This window comes from Ambystoma mexicanum, chromosome 2p, assembly GCF_040938575.1.
Source record: "Ambystoma mexicanum isolate Mex_15411 chromosome 2p, UKY_AmexF1_1, whole genome shotgun sequence".
Lineage (NCBI taxonomy): Eukaryota > Metazoa > Chordata > Amphibia > Caudata > Ambystomatidae > Ambystoma > Ambystoma mexicanum.
This window is the reverse complement of record NC_090923.1, coordinates 1,449,530,035-1,449,552,254: the sequence shown is the minus strand read 5'-3', so window position 1 is coordinate 1,449,552,254 and position 22,220 is coordinate 1,449,530,035. Positions and strand designations below refer to the sequence as shown.

The window sequence follows — 22,220 nt, the reverse complement described above, 5'->3', positions numbered from 1 at the left end:
TGCAATTCGTCACACTTTTCATTTCAGGATAAGGGATTGCTTAGGTTTTTTTTTTCAATATTGTCTTTTATTTGCATTTTCAAATTAACAGGAGACAACAGTAACAAATGGAACAACAATACGAGAACAAAACGACAAGTCAAGGAGCCAGCAGAGTGTAACATAAAGCCATCACATTGCCAAACACTAGTAGCAAGACAATGGGCCTCATTATAAGCATGCCGGTCCGGGAACTATGGTACCGGTAAGCATGCTGGTACTGTAGTTCCCGCACCGCCATACTATGAGCTGTGCTTGCGGGTGCATGTCAGCCCGCCAGGTGTGACCTGGCGGCAGAGCAGCACCCGCGACCACAGCACGCGGATGCACCGGCACCATTCTGAATGGTGCTGGTGCATTCGACGTCCGATTCCCATTTAGTGGGGCCGAATCGGGATGGGGAGTCCCTTATTGCCACCACCCGCAAATGGGCAATTACCGGGTCCGCCAAACTCAGCATGACCCGGTTCTTGCCCATTCGCGGGTGCCAGTAAAAATGCAACTCCGGCGGCAACTGTGCCGGAGTTGTAATGAGGCCCAATATCACCTACCCACATTACGAGGATAAACCTTGAAGATTGTGTATCGGCAGAAACAGGCTGGAGATTGAGGCTTAGCCTGCTCTGGTAGTAGTACCAGCGTCTGTTATCGTATAGGGTCTAGGTCCTCTTTCCAGGGGTCAGTGTTTTGTGCACCACCTGAGGGAAGGCGGTTTACGCACCCCCTCCGCAACTGTACAGCATAATCAAAGAAGGGGGACCAAATGCTATGAAATCTCCCCATTTTCCCTAGGCGTGCATCTGTAATTTTCTCTGCTACTGCTGTGTCCCAACATTTCGCCAACCACATGGCGACCACCTGACCTTCCGTGCGTTTCCAGTGCCAGGCGATGGTGATCTTAGCTGCTGTGAGAAGGTACATGATTAGGTTTGCCATGTATCCTGTCAATGGGAACGCCCCATCACCTTTACCTCCCAGTATTACTATCCCCGAATCCCAGGGAATCGTTAACCCTGTGATGAGCATGCCCTGTGCTAGAACCTCTTTCCAGAATTGGGTTAATTTTTGACAGGTCCACAAAAGGTGGAAGAGCGATGACGTGGCCTTGCATCCCCTCCAGCACTGCGATAACAGTGCCAGATTGCTCTTATTCAAGATTTACAGGGTGACATACCATCTGTAGCACACCTTCACCGCCCTTCCTTATTCGTGACACACTTAGTGCTCCTAAGTGTACGGGTCCAGATACAACCCCATTCCTCCACCCCAAGCTCTCTTCCCAAGTCCTTTTCCCACTTAAGCATGTAATTCTTCTTCTTCATGGGGTCCCCTCTCCCTAGGAGCCTGTAGAGGAGCAAGACTTTTCACTTCAGGGCTGCTGTTGTTAAAATGCGTTCTAATGCGTTGAGCTCCCTAACACACCCTGCACCTTTGTTCTGTGTTGTGACATCCAGTGCCGGAGGTGGGTGTACCGAAACCTTTCCGCTTGCGGGAGTTGGAATTTTACTTTGCAGTCTTCGAAGGATAATGGGAGCCAATTGTCGAATAAATCCTTTATCTGCATCACACCTCCCTCCCGCAATCTACGGAACACCGCTGATCCGATCCCCGCTGTGAATTCTGGGTTATCCCATACTGGGGTGAGAGGCCCCAGGGGAGCCCCTGGCGCCCCATTGACTTGCTGCCCTTCTTCAGCATTGAACTGTATTTTTGGTGGAAGCCAGCGGGCTGAGCCCCGGGGCACAGCGTATCGACCTGAGGTGGGGCAGAGTCGAGAGCGGGGCTGTGGTCCATGACTCCTCTATTTGCTTCCAATGGGTTGGATTGTGTGTGTCGTGCCATGCAAAGGAGTGAGACAGTTGCACCACTAGGCAGTACCTGGATATATCTGGGACTCCGAGGCCGCCACTAGGGGTGCCCCAGAGCATGACTTTTCTAGGTACCCGTGGCTTTTTCCTGCCTCATATGTATCTCATCATCTCTCTCTGTAGTTTCCGAAACTCTATCTCAGGGATTGTTACGGGTAGAGAAAGGCAATGTAAGAGGAACCTCGGGACAAGATTCATTTTGAGGCCGGAAATCTTCCCGAGCCATGACACTTCCTGCCTATGCCATCGGTTTAGTTCAGTCAGTAGGTCTCGTAACAACTGCAGAAAATTGGCCCAATACACTTTCTCAATTTTATTTAGGATTTGGACCCCTAGATAAGTGATGTGAGCTTTGACCCATGGGATAGGGCCTGTTCTCGCAAGTGTGTCCCTGCGGCTGCAACAAAATGTTTACCGCCAAGGCGATTGATTTAAAGTAATTGACCTTAAAGCCTGACGCCTCACAGAACGCCGAGATGTCTTGCCAAAGTGCCTCCAAGGAGTCGTCCAGCTGAGTCAGGGAGAGGAGGACATCATCAGCATATAAGGAGACTTTGTAGCAGCGATCTCCCACCTGCAGACCCTGAATCCGCGGATTGGTGCGGATTCTGGTAGCAAATGGCTCCATCGAATGGGTGAATATTGAAGGCGATAGGGGCAGTCCTGACGGGTACCCCGAGAGATAGTCAATTTCGGGGACCGAATTCCGTTAATTCTCCGGGATGTAGTGGGATGTTGATAGTTGGCCAAACCCATTTAGTGAACCTTGGGCCAACCCCGAAATGGGCTAGTGTCTTGCCTATAAACCATCAGTCGAGTAGGTCAAAAGCTTTGTGAGCATCAAAGAGATACTAGCACCATCTCCACTCCCTCCCTTGAAGAACTCTCAATCAAGTCGAGAATGCGCCTGATGTTGTCTTGGATGGTGCGGCCCGGGATAAAACTTGTTTGATCCGGGTCTACTAGGTCGGGCAGGACCCTAGCGAGTCTGACTCCCAAAATCTTGGAAAAGATTTGTGCATCATTGTTCATTAGCGTTATGGGCGGTTATGAACCAAAATCATCCGGGTCTATTCCGGGTTTTAGTAGGAGTACTGTTAGGGATTCCTCCATACATGGTGTAATACACCCCGTGGCTAGGAAGGAGTTAAACAGTTCCACTAAGTGAGGGACAAGGATGTGGGCATAGACCTTGTAAAATCATGCAATGAACCCATCATCCATTTTCCAGGGCCTCAATTGCCTCTATTACCTCTTCCAAAGTGAGGGGGAGCTCGAAAATATCCAACTGATCTGGAAAGCACCCCCCTGGTGGGACTGTGGACAAATATCTGGCTTGCAGCGCATTGTCAATTGCGACCACAGACTTTACCTCCCTTTGGTGATCCATCATCGTGCCTATGTTATCCCCCTCTGAGATCAGTAGGGAGCCATCCGGGCCTCTTAGTGTTTGGATGTTATTCCGCGCGTGTATTTTTTTCAATTTATACACCAGGTGCCAGTTCACTTTATTACTGTTTATATAGTCAAATTGTTTAGTATACGCAAGGGCACGAGCGGATTTGTCAGCTAGGTGCATTTCTAGCGTGGCTTTTGCTTTTTTGAGTTTTCGTGGACGGTTAGATTTATGTGCCTTTTCTAACTCTATTACCCTCTCCTCCTGCGTGGCTTGCTGTAACTGCCCAGTTTTCTTATGTGCCGCAGCACTTGCAATCAACACCCCCCATATCACCGCTTTCATGGCATCCCAAACAACCCAAAGAGGACATTTCCGTAAAGTAGCATTCTAGGCCATTAGATATGTCCCCCTTCATTGCTTCATCTTGTAGTGAAGAGTCCTGCAACTTCCAGGGCTTTTGGAGATCAACTGGGAAACCAATTGCCCAAATGTTGGCTGACACCAGGGTGTGGTCCGATAGGACCCTTGGCAGAATATTAACGCCCTCTAGGCAGGGGAATAGCTCGCTTGACATAGGATTAAATCAATTCTCGAGAGGCCGTTATGGCCGTGGGAATAAAATATGTAGTTGTGCATACCTACATTGAAAAGTCGCTAAACGTCCACCAGCCCCACTTCTCTGAGAAATTCAGCAAACCTGATCGCTCTTGTGTAATCCTGCCTCGAGGGCAGCAGGGTCTTATCGTTTTCCGGGTCAGCAACTAAAATGAAACAATGTCTGGGGTGATAGGACGCAGGAGCCAGTCCTGCGCGATGTTCGGGCAATAAATTGACACAAATGTGAGGGTTTGTTCTTATAAGTGACCCTTCACTAGAATGTACCTTCCCATTGAGTTCCGCTTCACTGTGACCTCGGTTAGTATATCTCCATGCTAACGAGTAATGCAACCCCCCTCTTTTTTACCCCCGAGTTGGCTAAGTAACTTTTAGTGAAATGCCCAAATTTTACACGCCTTTCATCGACGGCAAGGAGATGTGTTTCCTGTAAGTAAACCACATCCGCAGAGTGCTCAGCCAGCTTACGCCCTACTGACTGTCGTTTCCCCGGGAAAATAAGACCCTGTACATTCCAGGACACCATACAAAGTTCTCTAGTGTCGAAATGTCTGCCTGTTTTATTTGCCTTGTGGGTTTTTTCATGTCTCTTGATGATGTTGTGATGACCCCCTCTCCTCCACACCCCAAGTGCATGCGAGTATGGCTGCTTTACACAGTTGCCCTGACGGACTCAAATGGGAATGAGGATTTACAAAATCCCAGTGCCTACCTTCCCGGAACACTGGGGTTGTAATCCCCAGAGTTACCGGCAAGCCAGGCGCCGGTAAATATTGCAAGTTTGGCGGCAACCCGCCGGTAGCACCAGCAGGGTTACCGCCGGACTTGTAATGAGGCACTTTGAGATGGTTTCAGTTTTCCCCAGCCAGCCATCGCCTTCCTGTAATATCTAAAAAAATCCTTCTTGTCCTTTGTCTGTCTACATGCTAGATATTTTATCACAGAAAACTCCTCTCCTAATCTTGTGACTGTCAAGATCCACCACTAGTCTTATGACTGAAAAGGGAGGCAGAAATTCACTTCTTATCGTATGGCGAGGCATTTCATTTTTGTAACATAAAATAAAGATCAATAAAATATACACATTAGAGGACGCTTGCGACCCTGAGCAAGATAGTCAGCTGATAGTGTAGCTCTGGCAAAAGAGACAATACACCAGCTAATATGACCGCTTAGAGGCCATAATCATGAGCCAGCCTTAGAGGGTGTTGCCACGGAGCAGTATCTGGCTTGGTTCTGTGTCAGTTAGGTGGGGCCGATGCCGAGCGCTGCATCCCTCAGATGGAGGCATGAGGGGGAACTACTGAGGCCTACCACGCTGACGCTTGTAGGGCAACATATTAAATGATATGATATGGCATTTATAACGCGCCCATACACTAGGGTTTCATAGCGAGTGGATGCTGCTGTGTGTGCTGAGACTGGACGCTGGGCAGCGACAGGCCCATGCTTCGTAGATGCGGAGGGACTGCCATGGTGCGGACTGGATGTGGCTGGGGCTGGCAGAAGAGGATGTAGCCACCTGGTGAGTGGAGCGGCTAGGCGTTCGCTTCTACTGGGCACTGTCCAGTGGGGCCACGCACATCCTCTCTTGGACCAGGACGTGGGATTGTCTCACCCTCCCGCCCCCCGGCTTTAGCAGGAGTGCTACACTGAGAAAAATGGGCCACTGCCCTTCTAAGTTGTGAAAAAGAGTGCTGCAGGGGGCCCGTTGAGTTGCAGCACCACTATACTTGAAAAACGGTAAGGCACGGAGTAGATGTGCACTGCAGTACGGTCCTCTGGAGCCTGCTGCAACTAGTGCTCAGATGGCCGGGTCCATGAATAGAAGGAGACAGCCAAAATATGAACATTCTCTGAAAGAGCGAGGCATACACCACGGATCGAAATATGCAGGTTTGTGAGTGAAGACTAACGATAAATAGCTCTTGAAGAGTTCATTTGGAGGGAAACCCTGTGCCTACCTCCTGGCTGGGGGATGAACCACCATTGCTACTTTCTCAGACTCCAGTATATGTGATAAAGGAGAATGACTACCTCATTTCCCATGCCAGCGCTTTGGCATTGGGCTTCAGTGATCACCTGGATGGCGGTACAGAGAGACTACCGGACCACTCTGTAGACTGACCTTGCCTCAAGATATTGCTGGATGAGGAGCTGGAGGTGAGGCTTTAAATCTACCTAAAATGACTCACACAATAAGCATGTCTAATAGATCCTCTGACTCGAAGACACAGGAGGGGAGCAGTTATCAACAAGGTCAACAGAAACAGGCAGTTCTACAGAAGCCCAACTTAAATGGCCAGCTGTAGGCGATACTGCAGGAAATTAAAACTCCAAACCAGCGCACACAGGAGAGCAATGCCATGGTTCATAATATAGTGAAAGAAATTATGGAAATTAACAACCGCTTCAATCTTCAAGCCGAGCGCACCATGGACAACGAGTGACAAGTCAGTACCGTGGAGGATAATTATGATAACATTTCCACATATTATATGCAGTGATCAAGGAGTTCCAGAGGCCACCACAATCGAGGATCCAGAAAATCAATTCAAAAGGAATAATAGATGCCTGGTGAAACGCTTGTGTATGAGCGCGATATAAATAAATATATCATCCCGGAAAATGTAGAGGGCAGAGACTTGGACGGCTATTTACATAATTGCTTCACGAAGACCTACACTTGCCAAACCCTAGAGAGCCTGTGATTGAGCGGGCGCACAGGGCGCCCATCCCAAAGCTAGGCAAGGGCAAACTTCTGAGGATAATAATGAGGCAGTTCCTGAACTACCAACACAAACTAACGGTCCTGAAAGCCTTCCACACAAAAGGGTCTAGACAAAGAGAAGGAGCATCCATCTGCAAGTGTAACAATTTCCATGTCAAGGCCTCTAAGATGTGAAGAAAGCTTTATCCACTTTTTGAAGCACTCAAATCCTCAAACCTTCCCTACAACCCTAAATTCCCTGCAGCCTGGTGCTTTCAAAACCAAAAGCTGTGGCAGTTGTTTGAGGACCCAGGGGAGACTTGGCATTTTGTACAGAGGCAAGACCCATCCACACAACCTGCAGACAAAACAGACCTTCCGTAGTCAATGTTGGACGCCAACATCGTGGTCTTTCCCAAAGCAGGCAGAGACCCAAACCATTTGTAGCTCAGACAGACAGCACTAGTTCATCAATTCTGATGCCAAAATCCTGGCCAAATGCTTAGCGAAACACCTAGAACACCTGATGCACAAACTGGTCCACCAGGATCAAACAGGCTTCATTACCAATCGCCACACCTCTGATAATGTGAGACACCTGCTGAATGCCCCTTGGACTGAGGATACTATCTTACCCTTCAATGTTGAAAAAGCATTTGATAGAGTCAGATGGGACTTCATGTTTTCAGTCTTAGAAAAATTTGGCATAGAGGGATACTTCTGAAAAATGATTAGCTTAATGTATCAAAATCCTAGGGCGTCCAGGGTGACTAATGGCCATGTCTCTGCAGCTATACAGCTACACACCGGTACATGCTAGGGATACCAACTGTCACCTTTGTTTTACGCACTAGTGATCGAGCCCCTAGCTCACAAAATCAGAGTCGATAAGGCAGTAAAACGCATTGCGAGGGCAGCATAGAAGACTGCATTTCCTTATATGTGGATGACATACTCCCATATGTGCGGTCCTGTTACCAGGCAATGTCACTGAGGCCTCTGCCCTTCTCACAGTTCCAACATATATATTTTCCCATGACATAAGAAAGCAATGTTTTGAATGGATTGTGTCCTCCCACGTATTCCTCATCTTGTGATATTTTCATATTCGCTTTGCTGCTTCGGAAAAGTTTTTTCGGCAGAGGGCGCTGTGCACGAGGTCGTGGCGTTGATTGTTCCTCGACGGGCTCTGTACCGTGTCGACTTCACTGTTAGTATAAATAGCTCATGCCGCGCCCATTGGCTTCAGTTCTGTTTTTCCGATTGCTTCGCTCTCGAGAACGGCGCGCTTCAAAATTTTCTGTCAGAAAATGTCATCTTCATCTACTGCTTCTACACCCAAGACTGGGTTCAAGAAATGTATCGACTGCGTTTCGAAGATGTCGATAACCGATCCTCACCGCATTTGTCTTTAAAAGAAAAGGTAAACTGGTGGTGGGGTGGGATGCTTCTGAGGCCTCTTCGAAGGCCTCGTCGAAAAAGACATAAAAAATCATCTGATTCGAAAGAATCGGAGTGTCACAAAAAACACTCTAAGAGATCCTGATCTCGTAGTAGATCGAGGCGCTCTTCATCTTCCTCTTCTAAAAGAGTTCAAAGGAGACATAGATCTCCCTCATCATCATCCGATACATCGACCGAATCGGTACGATGCCCAACTAAATCGGATTCCCCAAGAAAATGGGAAGACTTTAGAAGAAAGATGATGGAGGTCTTTGAGAATACGGCCTCGACCCCCTCAAAGAAACCCCAAAAGAGCCAGACCCCGGTCACTCCATCGTACGACACAGGGAAGTCAGGAACTACTGCGGTAAAACCCAGTAGTATGGGTGAAATTCATAAGACTCTAGTTGACACCATGTCGTCGCGGAATCCTCGAGAGTCGAGTGTTTCCCCGACACCGCATAAAAAACAGAAGTTGTCGAAAACATCTGCAAGTTCGTCGACGCCATCGGCGCCGACAGCTTCGACATCGAAGCCTAAAGCCTCTTCGATGCCTTTATCGAAGACTCCATTGGTGTCGTCGAAGATTCCTTCGATACCTTCGAAGGATCCTTCCATTCCTTCGACGAAAACTCATGAACAAGACAGGAGATTTACTCCATTACCAAAATCAGACTTTTTTAAGTCTATAGGCCTCATTACGCGGTAGGAGGTAAGGGATTACCGGCACCGGTAAGGGTGCCGGTGCCGGTAATACCTTACCTCCATATTCCGAGGTCCCTTAGCGGGTCCCTTCCTTAACGCCTGGTCTGACCAGGTGTTAAGGACGGGACCCGCTAAGGGACTTCAGAGCTAATAACGGCACCGCAAATTGCGGTACCGTTATTAGCTACTTCCCCATTCCCATCGAGCCCTATGGGGGCACAAATGGGAATGGGGAATGGTTCTCAGAATGGAGACTTACCGGGTCCCCCAAGGTTGGAATGACCCGGTAAGTACCCATTCTGAGAACCCGGACGCCGTATGCAGTAAGGCGGTAGCCATGATGCTAATAGCAGGTGCTAATAGCACCATGGCTACCTCCTACCGCGTAATGAGGCCCACCATGTCTTCGATATTTGAAGAAAGTGGCTCTGAAGATGAGGCGGTTTCTCCTTTTGGAGTGCAATATGGCACTAGACAAGTTTCAGAGGAACTATTAGACCCAGAATCTAAAATGAGAGACCTGTGCAAGACTCTTCACTCTGCTAGTGGCATTGATACGTCACCTGAGCTAGAGTTTGCGAGACCTGACCCTGCAGAACATGCAGATTCAGGGTACAGGAGTTTAATGAACTGAGTGGTGGAATATATGGGCTGGGATAAAGCCCCACCCACTTTGATGGTCGATGAGGAATACGTGGGAGGAACATCCAGTCGAAAGAACGTTACAGTTGGTAAGTAAGTTGTTCCTCTAGACCTTTGTGCCTTTATTTCAATTCTGAATTAAACAAAGGGCATCATTATGACCATGCCGGTCCAGTAACAACGGTGCTGGTAAGCCTACCGGCACCGTTGTTATCGGACCGGCATAGTACGACTCTGCGGGCAGGTACCGTCCCGCCCATCAGGGTTAGACTTGGTGGGCGAACAGGCACCCGACTGTGGAGTTTCACAGAAGCACCGGCACCGTTATTAATGGTGCTGGTGCTTCCGTGGTCCCCATTCCCATTGAGTCCTATGGGACTCAATGGGAATGGGGATTAACGTTTACTGGCGCCTGACTTCCCGGAACGCCAGGGTCGTAATCCCCCGGTGTTTCCGGCAAGCCAGGTGCCGGTAAATATTGCGAGTCCGGGGGCAACCCGCTGGTAGCACCAGCAGGGTTACTGCCGGACTTGTAATGAGGCCCAAAGGTTCTTCAAGTGTTCTTAGATGGACAGACCTCTCCCGGCTTTGTCTGGAACTCCTTCGATTCCAGCCCCTCCACTGGGTCTCGGGTTTTACACCCCCCCTCATGAGGCCTTCACTCTCTATGCCCCACTTGGGCTGTTTTGCTCTCTGCCTCTCTTGGGCTTTTTGGGCTCTCAGCCCCTCTCGCTGTTTTCAGTCTCCCTCCGCTGAGTGGGGGCAGCCGTGTTCTCGCCCTGTCTCAGGCTATCAGCCCCTCTTGGGTTTCCTTCACTCACCCAGGTTCCTTTAATTTACTGTGTACCTGTCTCGTGGCTGTGACGTTCCTCTAGGAAGGCGGCAGCGCGGCTTCTTCTACTCTTTAGTCTTCCATGTCAGTGTGCAGGCTTCGGTGCTCTCCATCAGTGCCGAACAGGACTTCAGCGTTGGTACCAGCAGGTGCCGGTCAACCATAGTTCATGCGGTAGCATCTCTTCTCCGTATGGCAGGGCTGAGCTTCTGCAGCTCTCAGCCTGGTTGCAGGGAGCAACGCTCCATGGGCTTCCTCGCTCCTCTGCACTCCACGCCATCCCCTGACTCCACCTCAAAGGAATACAGGCTCTCCTCTGCGTCTTGGCTCTGCATGTGTGCATGCTGTAGTCCAGCCAGCTCTCTTGCTCTCCTTCGTGTCGGTCTCAGGCTGTCTTTATATCCGCCTCTAAAAGGAGATGAAGCTCTCCATTGGTTTTGTGACGGAAACAATATAGGGTCAGAATCCAAGCAAGATAATGCATTCTCGCAGTGATTTGAAGCAATCCCCAAATAACCAGTGAAGACATTGGCTTCCTGAGACAAAGGAGGTGACACACATCCCTGCGAAGAGATGGCCTGTCCTTTGAGGGAGGGTAGTCACTCTCATTGGAATTTCCCTGTCCCCTAGCGAGTGTTAGGTGGGTTCACTGCCCTAACCCCAAAAGGGGTGGCTCCTCCTTAGCAGGAGGGGATGAATTCCCTGGATGGATTCGTCCCAGTGTACAGACATGTCCCATTTCCAGGTGAATAGAACACATCATTTCACCTAAATTAAATGCAGGGCCAAGCAACAATGGTTGAAAATGAATTATATTATGTTATAATTCACAAGTGCCTCCTGAAACTTTGTGGATGATGATTTTAGGAGGAGATTGCATTACCGTCACTCTTGCAGCTATAAAATATCTTGAATCCTTACATTTGGATGGAATGGCATACATTTGACATTAAGTGTTAATAAATACGTGACAAAGGTGAAACTTTGAGTTCTGAAATGTTTGCAAGATATCTTTTGTAACGCTGACGTAGCAATTTTGACATGTGAGATATATTGTGATACACAGTAACTGTAAATGACAAGTGTAAATTGAAATTTTATATTGAAATGTTGAACCTTTTTACTCCACTATATCAAATAAAATGTTTACAAAAAAAATAAAAATATATATATATATATATTTATTTCACAAGTGCACCTTCTGCAAACAATATTTGGATTATGGCACTGTGGTTAAATCCTGAAATTGATCATTTATTTTCTAAAACTCCACTGAACTTTCTGGGGCCTGCTGAATTCTGTTGCTTGTAAACAAACTCCAAAATTCTGGGCCTTATCTTTTTACATGTGATAAAGTTCTAACGTCCATAGGGATAGTTCTCTGCATGCCCCTGGCATCTACATCCCAGTTGCTGACAATAGTACTCAACAGCATTAGAAATTGTTATAGTTTGCAGAATTCTCTTTTACTTTGTGGAAACATTTCTTTTGTGTGCGTAGGCAACTATTTTCATTTTGCGGGTGCACCCTTGTGTCTTGCTAGCAAGTAAGAGGCAGGAATGTTCTACACAAAACATAATATTGTGAACAGCACCTCTTTTGCTCTATAGAAACACTTTCTGTTCTCAATTTACTCCAGGTGAATGGCACTAGGTTCCACAATTCCTCACAGACGACACTGGATTTCTCCCTGGTGGGCCTCCTACCCCAGGCTGAGAGCAGTTCCCATCCCCTCTTGACAAGTTCAGGTACTGACATTGTCACACTGGATAGTGGCTGTTTCATTTTTGCATTTGGGGCGAGACCCTGATTTCTAATCCCAGAACAGACGGAATTGATCGGTTTTTTAAAAGGTATTTGGTTAGCAACTACCTTCTCGATGACTTTGCTGATAAACTTGAGGCACGTGATTGGCTGATAGTTTGCTAGGTCTTTTGCGTCAAGTGTGGATTTTTTTCAAGAGTGGGCATTTAAGGCCTGTTTTTAGAATGACTGGGAGTGCGCCCTCGCTGTGAGAGATGTTGACTAAGACTAAGAAGAGCAGTAATGACAGGACCAGTACTTTTTTAAGGATGGTGGTCACAAGGATGTTGTCAGTGTAAGAGGTCAATTTTAAGGATACGAGCGTGTACTAGAGGTCCTCGGGTGAGAGGCAAGAGAAGTCAGTGCAGGCTTAATTGATCCACCAGAGGTGGGGGGATCAGAGTATTTGGAACCCTTGATGTGGAACATGATGGTATTGATCTTGTTGATAAATGACTTATTGATAGCCTCACACTTCTCCTGGGATGCTGGTACTTCTGGATCTGGTTTGGGGTCCCAGCAATGTTTTACTGCTGTGCAAAGAGTTTTTCCTTTGTTTCCTGTTTCCGATATGGTGGTGGTGAAATGAATATTTTTGGCTTCAGATATCAAGGTTTGCCATTTGGAAGGTAAGGCCTTGTTGGTTTTCACCAGCATTTCTCAAGAGCTTTAATTTGTTCATAGAGAGCTCTGAGTACACCAGGGGACGGATGCTTTGGTTCTGGCACTGCCCAATTTTTCTAGAGCAAATGTATCTGTCAACTCCTTTGAGGTTTGGCTAAATGTTTCTAACAGCTACATGAGGTATGCAGAAATGGGGAAGTTGAAGAAACCGTTATCCACACCTCAACTGAAATTGTTTTGAAAGAGTGACCCGTGACCATGGGGTGTTTTTCCTGGCCTGTGAGGCTGTCAGGGAGTGAGATAAGGACAGTGATCCATTCGAGTGAGAATAGGTCTGCACAGCTTGCCGGGGGGAAGACATTAAGATGCGGCCTTTGGTATACCCCATATGCGTGTGGGGGCTAGTAAACTTTGGGTTATGGCCAGCGGTTCTGCCAGGGAAAGGAATGCATCTCTGATGTTTTGGTTGCTTGGGTCCATTTAAGTCTCAGAGGAAGATGTTGGTCATGTGAGAGACTGAAGTTGTGGAAAGTGAGTCATCGAATATGTTACCATGCCTGTGAAGTGGTTTGTAGATGAGGAGAAAATGGGCGGAGTCCTTGTGTTGTAGAGGAAATTGGAAAGTGAGAGTTTCCATTAAATTTTACAGTGCTTGATTGTGTACAGTACAAGGCTAGTGGATTTTGTAGATGACTGTCCCCCCTCCCCCTGTTTTCCCTAACTGGTCAATATGTTGGGTGCTGTATCTGGTTGGGACAAGGACCTCAAAGACATGGGAGGACGTTGGTGGAAGCCAGGTTTCCGTAATGAAGGTAGCATCGCGTTTATTGGCAGTGATCGAGTCTGAAATATCTGCTGCATGTAAGACGGCTAACTGTTCATTAACAAGCATGTACAGCTTAGGAGCAAAGAGCGAGCAGTGACCAGGGTAATTTGGAGGTTGACCTGCTTAGATGCGTGGTGTGGATGAGTGTGTTTGCACGAGCGGTCCCTGAAGAGTGTGGGGTTGAGCTGAGAGAGACACATGGTTATGTCTTACTTCGTAGAGAGGTGTGGAGGGTCTGGGCCTTGGCCGTGCCTGGCCTGTACAAGCAGAAATGGACAGTATCCTGGTCTTCGTACATCATTTTTTGGAGATGCCCAGGGATCTGGACGCTTAGGACAGATTGCTTACATGAAGAGCAAAGGTGGATGTGGTCAGCAGTAGATGGTGGGAAGAGTGAGTTGATGTGACCTGCTCGCACCACGTCTGATGCTGGATGGGTTTACGCATCGGGTTACAGGTACTCAATTTAGATCAAGGCAGATGACTGGAAAAAGCAAGAAATAATTGAGAAATAAGATAGTGAGCTTACATGGACATGTTCCAATTGTATAACAGACACTAACCTCAAGGCTCTTAGGCAAGTGGAATTTAACTCCAACTGCACATTATTCCAACTTCACTTGACCCAATATGGGCTGGGGAAAAAGCTAGCAAATTATAAGATATACAGTTAACCTGACTGAACGAACAAATGGGCATCAGATCAATACAGTGCGAATTGGGGATGCAAAGTGCTAGTGGAACTTGCATTGAAATCGGTAGAATTTAGGAACGTCTATGCTCTGCTGAAGAACCTGCAGATATTGCATCGGAAAATATATTCATGAGCAGAATTCAATTAGGTACGTTGTCAGCGGAGGACAGGAATGCAATTGGTGGTCTGGTCCCGGGACAAGAGGTAAAGAAAGCAGCAATAGGGAAAACCAAAGATGGTAAGTCACCTAGGGACGACGGATTCCTTGCTGCCATCTACAGATCAGGGCTTCTCTGAACCAGTATTGTCAGGGTCACTTTGGCAGAAATGTAATAAGGCTTTATCAACACTCATTCCCAAACCCAATTGCCTTCCCCTGAAATGTATTAACTATTGACCTATCTCTTTAATACATGTTAATATTCAAATACTGGCTAAGATTTTAACCAATAGGCTTAAGGAATCTGATCTGGCCCATCAGTTGCAAATGGGTGTGGTGGTTGGGAGTTCAGCAAGAGATAATAAACTTATATTACTGCACATTACATTGCAGGAGACCGATAAGGGGACAGTAGCTGTATAACCTGATGCTGGAAAAGCTTTTGAAAGTGGTGTGGGTTTACCTTTTCATACTCTGGGAAGATTTAGATTGGGTGTGAAATTCATACACGTTTTACTTATTGTATCAATATCCAAGAGCAAGAATTACCACAGGAGATAATCTCTGTAGAAATCCCAATCTATCACCATATCATCCAATAAGCAACCTCAGCCAGCAAAGATAGAGACAGGATGTATGCATTGTGTGCAGAACTGAACAAGGAAACCTGTTTAGTATGCCTGTCCTTAACATGGGTCTCCTGAGCACAGAAACCCCAAGGTATTCATAGGGTTGTACACAATTAACCTTGTGCAGAAGAGCCAGTCTGAGACATGTAATGCGTTACAACAGCAAGGAACATCCTAACAGAGCATCCTCTGACCTTGGAGGGCATGACTTTACAGTACCATTCGAGACCTGTACGATTCTGCTGAGCCTATCCATGTGATACAGACCAGTGCCTCTAACAGATCTTTCCATGTCGTTCTCAGTTGGCTAAACACGCTTTCATGTGTCAAGTTGTGGTGGGTCGCTGGGCGGACCTTTGCCTCAGACAGAGGCTTACATCATTCCTGCACAGCTTAAAGTACGCTTGTGTGTGCCAACCAATCAAACCTCTCACCATGCCAGCTTCCTAACCCTGTCTGGGACCACTGCGTCATTGGGCCTCATTACGACCCAGGCGGTAAGTTACCGCCTGGGCCGTGACTTTACCACCATGGCGTAAACTACGTTTACGCCATGGTGGTTGGCGGACTTACCGCCCCATTCCGACCTTGGCGGGGCGGTAAGTCCCCAATCCCCATTTACCCTTCCCCATTCCCATTTTTGCCCCATAGGGCATAATGGGAGTGGGGAAGGCGTTAATTACGCCACCGTAAATTACGGTGGCGTAATTAACTCCATGGTCCCTTAGCGCCATGGATTTTAACACCTGCTAAAAGCAGGTGTTAAAAGCGCCATGGCGCTAAGGGACCTCGTACTCAGGCGGTAAGGGTCGGCGCTGTTAACGCTGCCGTAAACCCCTTACCGCCTGGGTCGTAATGAGGCCCATTGTCTAGTAATGGCTGCGATTCTGCTCTGTCCGTGGCTCCTGTATGTCTGCGGCTCATAGGAAATAAAATACTGTTGTTTTCGAGATCTCTCATAGTTTTTATATTAAAAGAGGGACAAAATGGATATGTCCATTATCCCCATTACTTTTTATGGTATCTTTAGAACCCTTATCCTACAACCGCTCAACAGAGTCTCAACATCCGCTGTGTACCTATTGTAACAGGGTAGCCTGTTGCGTTACCCAAAGAGGCTGGCACTGGTAGCTTTTAGTAACCAGAGAGAATGTATTCCAATACATATAGTGGCAAATGATCAGCAAGTAATGTCTTTGGTCAAAATCATACAAGAAAGTCAGAGAAGTTCTGGCAGTGGAGCCTGCCCACCCTTACTGTAGTGCCTGCCTTGCCACCCTTGTCTTTGGGCTGCGAGGTTCCCAATTACTTGGAGGGCCTTCCACACTCCCATGAATGTGAAGCACTCACAGCGCAAGCATCCTATGTGTTGTGCACCACCAAAACAACATATTCTCAGACTCGTTTATAAGTGGAACCTCTAGCTGGAAAACGTGCTACCTTTGCTTGCACTGAAATGCTACTCTCATGACCAAAACATATTTAAATGCCAGAATACATACCCCAGCCCCCAGTAACCGACACAAAATCTGTGTATGTTAGTGAAACACGTTTCCAACCCTCAAGTCTGGTTCGTGGATGGTTTGGGGCTGCCCCCTGCTTGTGATCACCATACTGCTTCCCTCTCGAGACATGGGCTGCCTTAAAAGGAGCATAACATGTCAAAGCACACACACTTGCTAGCATAAGTACAGGGCCTGTGAGACTTTCCGAAGCACGTTCCTCCTACAGCCCTCACTGGAAAGGGCTGGTCACTAGTCAGCCACATGTACACAGCCCATGTTCACCTGCAGGACGGATAGCTGACTGTGTTGGGTGCTTGCTGCTGAGGTCTGTGCTTACAATGCAAATAACAAGTTCAAGTCCAGCAGGAGTCAAATGTTTTATTTCTGGGTATGATATAGAAGCACTATATAAAACAAACGGTTAATCATCTTTATTGTTTACAATGGCTGTACACACTGCCTTTGTACGCTGATTGAGTGCAAAATGGTTGAAAAACAACATTACTTTGTTACCTGGTGATACAAACCTGTTAGCAATGGGTTTAGAAGGCTTTTCTGGTGGTGCTTCTGAGCAAAGAGGAGTTCACAGTAGTGCATGGAGGGAACTATGTTAACGTTTGACTTGAGCTGGTGTTCTATATTGCCCTGTCTGCTGGTGGCGTCCTAGTTCACTTATGCACACGCTGACTGTCATGCTCACCGTGTCCAACAATGCACAGTAATTGCAGTATTCGTGGGCTGTGCAGACATAGGAATCTTTCCACCTGAGGATGAGGAGTGAGACAACGGGAAACGGACCATAGAGTGATCACACGTAATGACAAATTAATCAAACACCAGGAAAAGGGGAGGGCATTTGAGTGACAGTCATTTCACGCCGTGCCAAGTGCTTGGAAGCTGGAGAAAACTATTAAAATGACACTGCGCGAACCAGCAGGTACATCATAACACTTTTATTGTTCAACTTCCAACTTCCATCAAGTGGTATAATATAAGCAGCCCCATCCTGCTTCTGGTTCAATAACAGTTTCTTTAGAATGGATTGTGCTGTCCAATCACTGAACCTAACAGCATACATAATGAACAATGTATGTATCCCTGTATGCACATAGTCATATACAACAAAATCTGTCATGAAGCACTTTAAAAGAAGACACAGGGCCTCATTACGACCCAGGCGGTAAGGGGTTTACGGCGCAGTAAACAGCGCCGACCCTTACCGCCTGAGTACGAGGTCCCTTAGCGCCATGGCGAATTTAACACCTGCTTTTAGCAGGTGTTAAAATCCATGGCGCTAAGGGACCATGGAGTTAATTACGCCACCGTAATTTACGGTGGCGTAATTAACGCCTTCCCCACTCCCATTATGCCCTATGGGGCAAAAATGGGAATGGGGAAGGGTAAATGGGGATTGGGGACTTACCGCCCCGCCAAGGTCGGAATGGGGCGGTAAGTCCGCCAACCACCATGGCGTAAACGTAGTTTACGCCATGGTGGTAAAGTCATGGCCCAGGCGGTAACTTACCGCCTGGGTCGTAATGAGGCCCACAGTCATTAATTCGATATTTTGTTGATGGTTGCTGTGGTTTATAGTGATATTTTCGAAACCCATATTTTCGAATGCCATTTTCTCGACACCAAATTTGCAGACTTTTTTTCCCATTGTTTTTTATTTTATTTTATAATAAAATATAAAAAAAAAAAAAATTCGAAAAAAAAATTCTGCAAAATGTTTTCGACGTAATGGTCATTCAAAAATATGTTTTCGAAAATATGACCGGATACCGTTTGGCTGTTAAGATTTAAGTTTTTCATTAATGTTCATTTTGACACATCACATTTAGAATGTGCAGCAAAGTTATTAAAGAACTGCACCAGAGATGTCTTTATGGGAGGGCAAAAGGGGCACTTGCGCCGAGCCCCCCAAAACACTGCCTGAGCTAAAGAAGTCAGTTCCCGTTGTCCACCAAACTTAAATAACACACGTCCCAGTATTGTATGACACTCTGCTGAGGCTAGAAACCAATTGCCGATCTGTTGTTGACCAGTCCATTCTGCTCTGATCATCCTGTGATGCTTTCTGTGCTCATTGTGGTGTCATAGTCTGCGCGTTCACAAAGGCACACATCCTGCAGCATGCTCATTGCCCACGCTTCTGCGGGGGTTACATTGATCATGTGCAATAGCCAAAGTTGAAATGCATATTTATACATTTAAATGCTGCAATGGTTCGGAAGATAGCTCAGTGTGTTAAGCACTCATTGGAGAGATCTGTATCCATATGCAGGATTATAATGCCAAATTATAGCTGGGCCGACTCAGCCTTTCCTATGTCTGAAGTTGGTACACCTCCATGTGCATGCACTTTGTTTTGCAGCACAACAGGTGCTATTATCAGCAATGCAGCTGCACCAGATAGCAGTTGCTGTGAACATAAACTTAGCATCAGTGTGGTGAAGGTATAGAAATTGGTTTGTTCAGATGGGGAGTTGTAAAACTTAGGCAGCCGCCGTTAATGATGAGCATTAGGTGTTAGGCCAGGGAGGTGATTAGGCATTCAAATTCAAGCCTGTGGAACTAAAACATTACTGCTTGTATGCCGCCTTTGCTATGCTGAATACAGTGATCCTGGACAAATCACCACATCATTGACTGTGCTGTCTTCTGTCAGAATGTTTTCCTTTGAAATGCTGGTGGCATTGCTTAGCCCAATGTCTAATCTATCTTTTTATGTAGGCCATTTGAGTAGAAGGGGTGCTAGACAGAAAAAAGCAGGCTAGATATTGCAGGCCCCTGGCAAGCATATTTTAAATTCTGCTCATTTGACACAAAAAAATTGATTTTTTTGTACAATTCAGATTTTAACCTGCACGTTTATAAATAACAATTTCACAAGCCTGTGTTTTGGGCGTATTTAAAACTTTAAAATGCGAAAGAGAAACCCAGTTAAAGGGCCTTATTCCGAGATTGGAAGTAGCCATGGCGCTATTAGCGCCATAATTCCAGAAGACCAGGTGCCAGTAACTGTATTACCGTTTGGTGGTATCCCACCAGATTTACCACGAGGGCCATAGTCTTTGCAGCCCAAACATTGAGAATGCGGTCGTTTCTGAGCCATCACCTGATTCAGCACTGTTTTCTTCTGTCCTGGTGTGGTGTCTAGGTGGGGAGACTGTTGCAGCCCTCAGTGATATGGATCGGAGACACGGAGAAGGTGTTTTACAAAAAGGTCCCAAAGGAGGAGAAGCAGGTACGAGAAGAGCGTATGTTGTCGGTTGCAGCATCTTCCAATGTTTGTATTTGTGTTAAGTATAGGACATAATCCATATGGTGTGAAAACCTTTGCTCGCCTTAGGTCAAGGATACGGTGATGACCCTCAATGACGTGTATGCGCTGACTGGGGTTAGATATAGTACTCCATATTCATAACTGAGTGGACAAGTCATTAATGTTAGGTTTCTTTTTATTGAAACTGCTCAAGCCTACCCCATTGCACGTGCCTGTGATCCGCCTATTCAGAGTGCTTGCCTCCACTTGCTAAAGTTTCGATCCATTGGATGAGGTATTCCATTGTTTCATCAACAAGAATTACAAATGGCTAAGTTGCTTCATGGTAGGTTGCTTCGGGGTAGGTTGCATTGTAGGGATCAAATTCATAGTCCGATGGGTCGGGGCTATTGAAGGATGGGAAAGGGTAGGGATGGGAGTTTGTAGGGGGGTGGGATTATGGAGGGGACCTCACCATTAAAGGAAGGAAATGCCACAAACTAGCCTTCCATTAATTAACCTACCACGTAATAATATTGTTCAATTGAACTACCCAGAACCATCCAAGCACCTTCTGTATCTAAAACTCTTATCCCTGCATCTCACGGGAGCAGGCCATGTAGGTTTTGCTCACTTCCGCATCAGTGAAGCCTTGTGGGGTATACTGGAATGGAAGACCCAAGGCACCCGACATTGACCCATTAGTCTTTAGAATAAACCCTAGAACCGATTCCTTGGTGGTGGCGGTGGAAGGGAGTACAAAGGCATCTTCTGGAATAAGCACCGCAGGCAGAAGCAAACTTGGCCGTGGGAAGGCATGCATTCATGTAATAGTGGCATTAAGGGTCACACACACGTCACTGCTGTTCTCAGCTGTCTACACAGTATCTCCTAGTACAAGTTCCAGAATCATAAGGAGTTGCTCCTGGAGGCCTGGGCCAATTCTGCAAAATGACCTGGCTATCGCTAACGAGACGATTGGAATGCCATCATACATGTAGGGTAATCACTCCTACTTATAAGACATATCATTGTAGATATTACATAACAGAATGTGCATGTATAGACGGCCTCTGGCTGCTGATTAGAGATGTTGGTCACGTCAGCGTGTTAGCCACTTACGAGCACATATCAAAGCTTGGAGTTCAGGGCAATGCCGTGGAAGGGATGTGACCAGCAAGCTTCAGGGTGAGGATCTCTTGCTCAGCCAGAGGTCGAGGACTAGGGTACAGGGCAAACAGATGAGCTGGGAAGACCTTGGTGAAAACCCAAGAAGTTGCAACCCTGTGGCACAAGTGAGCGACAGGAAAAGTACCATCCACAAAAAGAAGAGCATTAGGTTATTGCAGTCAAAAGAGGGAAAGGCGCCATTTTGCAGAGGAAGTGCTTAAATAAACATATCACAGAGGTATGGTCTCGATAGGGATGCTGCAGTGTATTGCGCTAATGCGACAGAAAGCCAACTACTTTGGATCGGCAAGATATGACCCTCCACATCCCTGTCAGAAGCCGTGTATGTTCTCTTCATGGGCTACATTATAAGTTGGTGGATACCACCAAACTCAAACTGTATTACTATTACTGCATGCTCTAACAGAATTTGACAGTAAAAGTAAAGCATGCAGTATTTAAGAATTGCTGCATGTTTTACCAATCCACCAAATTCCGAGGCTCAAACCTGATACTCTTTACTTCTGCCTATAATTACCTCCACACAAAAGCATTAATGCATATAGCACCTCTGACGGTGATGCTGATGCAGTAATTTGGCATTTCCCTTTTGGAGTTCTATGGGACTCTAAAATGGGGAATAACAGAAGGGCCTGCATGGCTCGAATCATGTGGGCCTTTCAAGTTACTGCACGGTTACGGCATGCAGTAACAGTACTTCAGTTTGCTGGTATTTCCAGATGAAATACCGCCACACTCCTAATCAGGCCCTTACAGTTTTTCTCGTTTAAGTTATTCCCCATTTTTGGGTCCCACTGGACTCTCTTGGGATGTTGCAGCATTACTGCATGCATCAATACCATGTGGGGCAGAACCGCCATCCATTGTAAGTGGGGGTAATACCACCACTTACAAGCAGGCACTTTTGTACTCCTATGTATTGCAAACCCCATAATAGTAAGAGCGGTAAAACAAGCAGTAGTCTGAAATAATGCCTATTTTTCTGTCACTTCACAACTCATAATGTGGCTCCAAGCGTTTTTTTTCCAAGTGTGGTGAATTGGGCACTTCTACTGTGCCAAAGGTTTTCCATCTACCCCTATACATAAGGGGGGGGTTTGGTCCTGGCAGGCAAAAAGCTATACAGCTCAATCTCTAATCACAGTATTTCAAGGTTGTCTCTGTAGTGAAAAACATTTAAATAAAGACATGAAAAGGATTTTTTATACAACACTGTTGTATAAAAAATCCTTTTCATGTCTTTATTTAAATATTTACTGTTTGACCC

General features: G+C 46.6%; 1 protein-coding gene across 1 annotated transcript in view; it reads left to right on the top strand.

The window, feature by feature from the left end:
* Positions 1-22,220, top strand: part of IQCA1L (IQ motif containing with AAA domain 1 like) — a 1,109,403-nt gene that overhangs the window by 1,039,946 nt on the left and 47,237 nt on the right. Inside the window, exon 16 of the mRNA XM_069646014.1 lies at positions 19,658-19,744. Within this exon, the coding sequence (XP_069502115.1) occupies positions 19,658-19,744 (87 nt within the window). The remainder of the gene's footprint in view (positions 1-19,657; positions 19,745-22,220) is intronic.